At 35.5% G+C, this 7,147-nt stretch overlaps 1 protein-coding gene across 1 annotated transcript; it reads left to right on the top strand.

Moving 5' to 3' along the window:
* The first annotated feature begins 4,501 nt into the window (after positions 1-4,501).
* On the top strand, positions 4,502-5,473 carry LOC145259053 (uncharacterized). The gene has a single exon (XM_080116680.1). The coding sequence runs from the start codon at positions 4,502-4,504 to the stop codon at positions 5,471-5,473; it is 972 nt and encodes a 323-aa protein (XP_079972806.1).
* The last annotated feature ends 1,674 nt before the right edge of the window (positions 5,474-7,147 follow it).

Raw genomic sequence — 7,147 nt, forward strand, 5'->3', positions numbered from 1 at the left:
TGTCATCTAAGCTTCAGCCTCTGTCCCATCGACAAAATGTTACATACCTCTGCCTGTTTTACAAGTATTTTAATGGTGAATGCTCTGATGAACTGCAAGCACTTGTACCCCCTCGATGTAAATACCCCCCAATAAACCCGACAAGTTGCTAAAATCCCACACCTACACAGTAGAGATCCTTAGATGTAAGAGCTTTCTACTCCAGTAGTTTCTTCCCCAGAACTGCTACTTTGGAATTCCCTTCCGGATCCCTGCTTCCTCAACTGTACTGACTTATAAACCAAACGATGTAATACACTGTAAACAGATCAGCGTGTTAGATAATTAAATTTTACTGTGTTTGGTATTAGGCTGGTTTTTAAGATTAGGTATCCATAGATATTTAAACGTGATGTAGGCAGTTCAAACTACGAATGGGAAAAACCAAATCAAATTCCAATTTTTACCCATATATATATATATATATATATATATATATATATATATAAGCTTTTACTTGCCAAACGACAATTTTTTAATCAATTAGAAAGGCCAAGTTCCGACTTTTATGTATTTATTTTTATTTATTTATTTTTTAATACTTTTATTTTTTTTAATACTTTTATATCTTTTAATTTGGATTTTTTGGGATAGATTCTCTATATTTACTAAAAGGGTTAGTTAAGGGTTACATTCAATAACTCTCAACTGTACTGACATGCAGAAGTTCAAGTGTAATATGAACAGACATTTTTTTCCACCTCTTTTTTCTTGTTAACTATACTGCACAATTGACGAATGACTGAGATTGTTAAAGTTACGGCAGTTAAAAACAATAAATCTTCGTAAGATTTTTGTCATCAAGTTTCACAGGTATATTTATTTTTTTTTTAAGTAAGAATAGTTATTTGAATTATCGACACCCTTTTCTTTTATTCTCTGTCCCCCCCCCCACAAGGTATATTGCAACTCGGAACATAAGGGGCTACTATTTGGGATCATGTCTAATAGGAGGTTATGGGGAGTTGGGCAGCAAGATATCTGTTAGCATCACATTTAAACTTCTGCAGGTTAGTACAATCAGGGAAGCAGGAAACAGGGAGGGAATTCCAAAGTTTGGTATTCCAAGGGAAGAAGCGATTAGAGTAGAAGACTTTCTGGCATATAGGGACTTCAAAAGTGAAGGAGTGGAATTTTACTGCTTGTCAGGTTAATCAAGAGTAATGCTGATGGAGTACAAGTGCTATGAGTTCATCAGAGCATATTCCATAAAAATATTTTTATAACAGACACAAGAATGCGACATTGTGGCAATACTTAAAATAGCAACAACCGTTTTCAAACAACAAAGAAAAAACACAAACACTTCACGAACTAAAAAAAAAACACAAACAACTATCATTTCGAACCTAGATTAAAGTAAATACAATTAATAAACAGAGAAGACATTTTTAACTGTAAGTAATATGGTGTGAAATTAATTACAGTCATTTGTTGTTTACCAACACCATCACTGGCCATGGAGCCTGTATCATGAATGGCTCTCCATAAAGCTAGCGGCTTTTACAGCAAATCTTCAGTTCAGTTCGGGAGCTAAGAGTTCTCCCATTTTGACTTGACAAAAGTCATGTCAACGTTGTCGCTGTGGGGACCAGGAGTGGCAGACCGTGATGCACATTCTGCTCTCTACTGCTGTCTGCCTCTTGGAACTTCTTCTTACAGCCTGCCACACCAGTTTCAAACGACTCTTGCAGCTTCTAACAACTCCAGCTCACTCCTGTAGCGCCTCTAGCTCATTCCAGCGGCTCTCCAGTTCCATTGACGTCCGGTTACCTGTTCCAGCGCCTACTGACGTCTAACTACCTACTCCAGTGCCCACTGATGTCCAGCTATCCGCTCCAGTGCCCATTGACGTCCAACTATCCGTGTTAGTGCCCACTGACGTCCAGCTACCAGTTCCAGTGCCCACTAATGTCCAGCTCCCCATACTAGTGCCTACTGACGTCCGGCTCCCCGTTTCCAGCGCCCACTGACGTCCAGCTATCCGTATCAGTGCTCACTGATGTCCAGTTACCTGCTCCACTCCAGTGCCCACCGACGCCCAGCTACCAGTTTAGGACCCAAGAATCCCAATCTCGCGAGACACCTGTTCTCACTTCGACTGCTCCTTAATCCATTGCCGTACATTTTACTATTTTATTTCCCTGGTAAAAATAAAACATGATACATATCGTTTTTAACCGAATCATGTGTGTGTTTGCTATCCTTCTTTACTATTAGCGTTTACTTTTTTGCCTTGAGTCTACTTTATTAGTTGTATTGTCGATTGACCTTCACACCAGCTTTCGACGCCACTGCAAGAACATCACTTTTATGTCTCTTTTACGAAAATTAATGAAGAAATCTCCAAAGAACGGAACTTTAATTAAAAGGGGGGAAAAAAAGACTGTTCACCGGAATTTGTATTTTTCACCGGTGAATGTTATACAAATACGAACTTTTAAATAAATTTTTATATTTCTTTCTGCGTTGGAATCGAAAGTATTCATATTATTTTGCAAATGTGACCAAACCATAAACCAAATTGGTTTTTATTATTCGGACTGCTATTCTCATCTTGGATTGTTATTCTCACAATAATTCGGACGATGTAGTCTCCGACCTTCTTCAAATGCGTTTCGAAACCAAAATGTTCTGTGAGACTCGCTTGCGTTTTATTTTTTACACATGAGGATATATTTCGTTTGTTTATCCTATTTCACGTCGGATCTGATTACAACATAGACATTGTATATTATTTTGTGCGTTTCAAACGAACTTTGATTAGATTACAATTTCAGCTGTTTATTCTAGATTTTTTTTTTTTTAATCAGACTAACTTATTTTTAAAATTTGTATTGTTGATACAACTATCTTTTCTTTTTCTTTTTTTTTAACAACTGTTAAACTAAAGTTTAATCCAATCTTAAAACTATTTTTCTTCCATGCTTCTTAAAAGTTCATGGTACTTTTTTAGGAATAGGAACCCAATAAAATTTCAGTACTTACATCATCAATTTCTTAGATTTATTGGAAACTTCCGAACATTAACGACGGCGAACAAACTGAATGTAATCCTTAACTAACCCTTTTAGTAAATATAGAGAAGCTATCTCAAAAAAATCCAAATTAAAAGATACAAACGTAAAGCTATCTAAAAATAAAGATAAATACATAAAAGTCGGAACTTGACCTTTCTAATTGATTAAAAAATTGACCTTTGGCAAACAAAAGCTTATATATATAAATTGAAATTTGATTCGGGGTTTTCCCGTTCGTAGTTAGTTGGGATTGTGTACATACACCAACACCAACACCACGTTTAAAAAATCGGTACTAGTGCAGAAAGTGATCCGGACGTAAATAATAACGTTATTTAAAAAGCCATTCTTAACATGGGGAGGGTGTTTGTACCTATTCTATACTTCAACCTTGCAATTGAATAAAAAAACATATAAAACTTTTATTAAACTTGGAAATACGATTTAAAAAAAAATAGCGCGGATCACTCTCTGCATTAGCACCAAAAAATCTATGGATACCTAATGTTAAAAAGCGGCCTTATACCAAAACGCAGTAAAATTTAATTATCTGTTGTGTTTACAGTATATTGCATTGTATTGGTTTATAAGTTTCTGTGATCTTTAATTAATTCAAACCGACTATTACCGAATTAAACCCACAACATAAGTTAGTTTAAGATTAAAAAAACAAACACACACACACACACACACACACATAAAACACTTCTTTGCCATCGGGCTGGAATCAAAGTCTAATGTCTTCCTCATCCTTCTTCAGTGAAGCTGAAATTCTTATAGACTGAGGCAATTTTAATTTTGGAGTGTCCCTTTTGGGGAGCTGGATTTTCCCTACATTAAAAAACCGACCTTCTTTCTTACTCTGCCCTCGTGAAAAGTCAATTAAATAGGGATAGACTAAATTTGAGATTAGTTTGCATAAAAGTAAACAAAGACCATGACTCTCTTCAGAGGGGCGCAAAAGATTTAAACCCATAACTAACAGCATCCCACATTGCGTGTGTTTCTTTGTTGAATTCTGAACTGTAACTTGAAAACTTGTTATAGGCTTAGCCTATATATAGCTATACATATAGCTTGATATAGACTTAGCTATTGAATTTAGATCTCGTATTGAAAGGCCAATAAAAATGGACATAAAAATGTAAAACACATTTCAAAATAAATCAACATTTACAAAAAAAAAAAAAAAAAAAATTACTATTCTGCACAAGCACTCCAAAATCTATTACCTTTTTGTGTTAAAAAAAACAAAAAAAACAAAGGCCACAGAGAAAAAGGATTAACAAAAGATTGAAAACAAAGTTTTTATCATTAGTTTTTTAATAATTACTATCTTTTCTTGCTGAAAAGTAAGACATTACGATAACCAAAACGCTAATTTGTGCATGTATGTACATATATATATATATATATTATTATTATTATTATTATTATTAAAGATGTCTACCAATTTAACTTCTCTTACAAAAGACACCCATTTGATAGAAGATTGTTTAGAATATTGCAAGAAGAAAAAGCTTTTGTCAGAAAAGCAGATTTGTTTAAAATGCAGATTCCAATGCGACTTGGTTAGCGAACCGGAAAACACTGACCGGTATATATGGAGATGTCCGATTTGTCATGCACACATCTCCGTGCGGAACGGCAGTATCTTTGAAAGATCGAAATTGGAACTTTCAACAATTTTGAGGTTTATCTACTTGTGGGCATACGATATGGCTTCCTATAAAAACATTCGGCGTGAATGTAATATTTCATCGCCTTATGTAATCGCAGAGTGGACGGCTTCTATCAGGACACTGTGCAACGAGTACTTTTTCAGAAACCCTTGTCAAATTGGAGGACCAGAACATACGGTCGAAATAGATGAAAGTTTATATACCCGTCGACAAAATAATGCTGATGGGTGTGCAGAGGAACCATTTTGGGTCTTTGGGGGTTACGACCCAGCTGAGAAAGACGGCTTTCTCATAGCACTACCCGATCAAGAGTCAAACACTATGATGCTGATGATAAAAAAGTATATTTTACCGGGGACAACCATCCTATTGGACTCCCAGGATGCATTTGATAGGCTTGGAGAAGGGTATGAATACTTAACTGTTGAACATTTTATCAAATTTGTGAACCCCGATTCAAAATCTAACATCAACCAACGGCCAGGCCAAAGAATATGGAGGGAGGCAAAGAGTCGGAATAAGAACGAATGTGGATTGAAGAATAGTTTGGTCGATACATACCTTACTGAATTTATGTGGCGGCAAAAGTTCCGTGATGATACTTTTGATGCACTGATTAACCAAATTGCTTGCATATATAATTTCGAGCAACTTGCTCCTCCTGATTCCCTGGTTTTTGTTAAACAGGAACCACAAAAAACTGAAGAGCCTTACAATCTTGTCTCATCTTAAACATTTTTTTTCTTTAAAAAAAACAAACTTTTTCACTTCAAGCAAGGCATAATACCACACTTAAACGTAAGGGGCTATTATCATAGAGGCCGGATTTATAAGGAGACTAGCAGGGAGACCCGACGTTGCCCGGGATTGAATGATGATCAACGAATATTTCACACTCCTATATTTTCATTGTCATCGAAATCCGTGAAATTGCCCGGGAGGAAGCTTCACATGCCTCCATGCAGTAACTTAGTCCAAAATCTATGTTATTCTACATTGCACTCAAGAGAACCTACTGTTTCTTTTATAAAATTATTTTATATAAACTTCTTTCCAGTTAACAAAAAAAAAAAAACATTAAGAAATTAACGTGCAGGGTTTGAACCTACGGACCATGTCATGCAAAAAAACTCAAAAAGCACGTATATTTTCAAGTCTCATAGAATTCTTTGCAGTTAATGAAAAAAAATAAAGAAATTTACGTACAGAGTTTGAACCTACGGACCACGTCATGTAAAAAAAAAAAAACACACTATCAACTTACCCACTGTAGAATTTTCATGACCCGTTGTTCTATCATTGTTGCTAAGCAACGGCATGGAAAAAATGGCTTTACTGATGATAGATAAATTAAAATAACAGTTTCGATTATCAGTAATTATTAGGGGTATTCTGAGACAAAACTTAACTAAGATCACTCCCAAGCTAATACATTAAAGTTCTATAAATTTTAAAGAAAATCTGTTCAGCTGTTTCGGAGTTGATAAGGAAAGAACACATACACACACACACACACACAGACAAAGTTGCATTTATATTATTGTAGAGATAACCAAAGTGGAGCATTTGGGAAGGAAGATGTTTCTTTACATTACATTTAAATTTCTGCATGTTAGTAAGGTCATGGAGCAAGGAGTGAATTCCAAAAGAAAAGAGCTACAGATCTCTACAGTGAAGGGGTGGGATTTTGCTTGTTTTGCTGCTAGTCTGGTGGCAGTATTTTTCAATGAGAGGATAGAAGTGCAGTAAGTTAATTGAACACTTTTCATAAAATGTAACATCAACGAAGGAATGTAACATTGTGTAACACTTTCCATAAAATGCAACATCAATATTGTGTAACAGAGCGCGTATGAGTGCGTGGGAAAATATCAGCAGGAACTGTAGGATATCTGGCTTGTGAAGATATTAGCAGCAGTAGCCAAAAAAAGCACATATGCAAATTAGGAAGAAGAAAAAGAAAGAAAAGGACACCATGTGATTGGGAAAATCAAAGTGCACTTCAAAAAAGACGGACGTGTAAAGTCAATGGTGAGAAATGGCTGGTAACGATCAGCATGTTGTAGAGAAAGAAAAACGCCTGCGAGTGAGATGGACATGTGGCCACACAGTGTCGATGAAAGACTTTTAAGCTGGTGTTGAGATGGCAGGGTTTTGTTAATCTCATGGCAGATGAAATAAACAGAAAAAACAAAGATTTGTTTGGAAAGTAATGGTAATAAACGACTTTTGCTAAAACAGGAAAAAAAAAAGTTGAGTTTTATTTATTTATTTTTTTTACAAAGGAGTCACCACTTATCAAGGACCCAGGACCACTCGAGGATAAGAGTTAATGGGTATACATTAGTCAATGAGATTATAGCGTAGTAATCATAAATAGTGGAGATTTTGTAAATTGGATTACTT

Source organism: Euprymna scolopes, chromosome 34 (genome assembly GCF_053919585.1).
Source record: "Euprymna scolopes isolate OS-2025 chromosome 34, ASM5391958v1, whole genome shotgun sequence".
Lineage (NCBI taxonomy): Eukaryota > Metazoa > Mollusca > Cephalopoda > Sepiida > Sepiolidae > Euprymna > Euprymna scolopes.

What these genes read in the sequence shown, in the direction of transcription:
- LOC145259053 (XM_080116680.1), top strand. Translation starts at nt 4,502, where the DNA reads ATGTCTACCAATTTAACTTCTCTTACAAAAGACACCCATTTGATAGAA.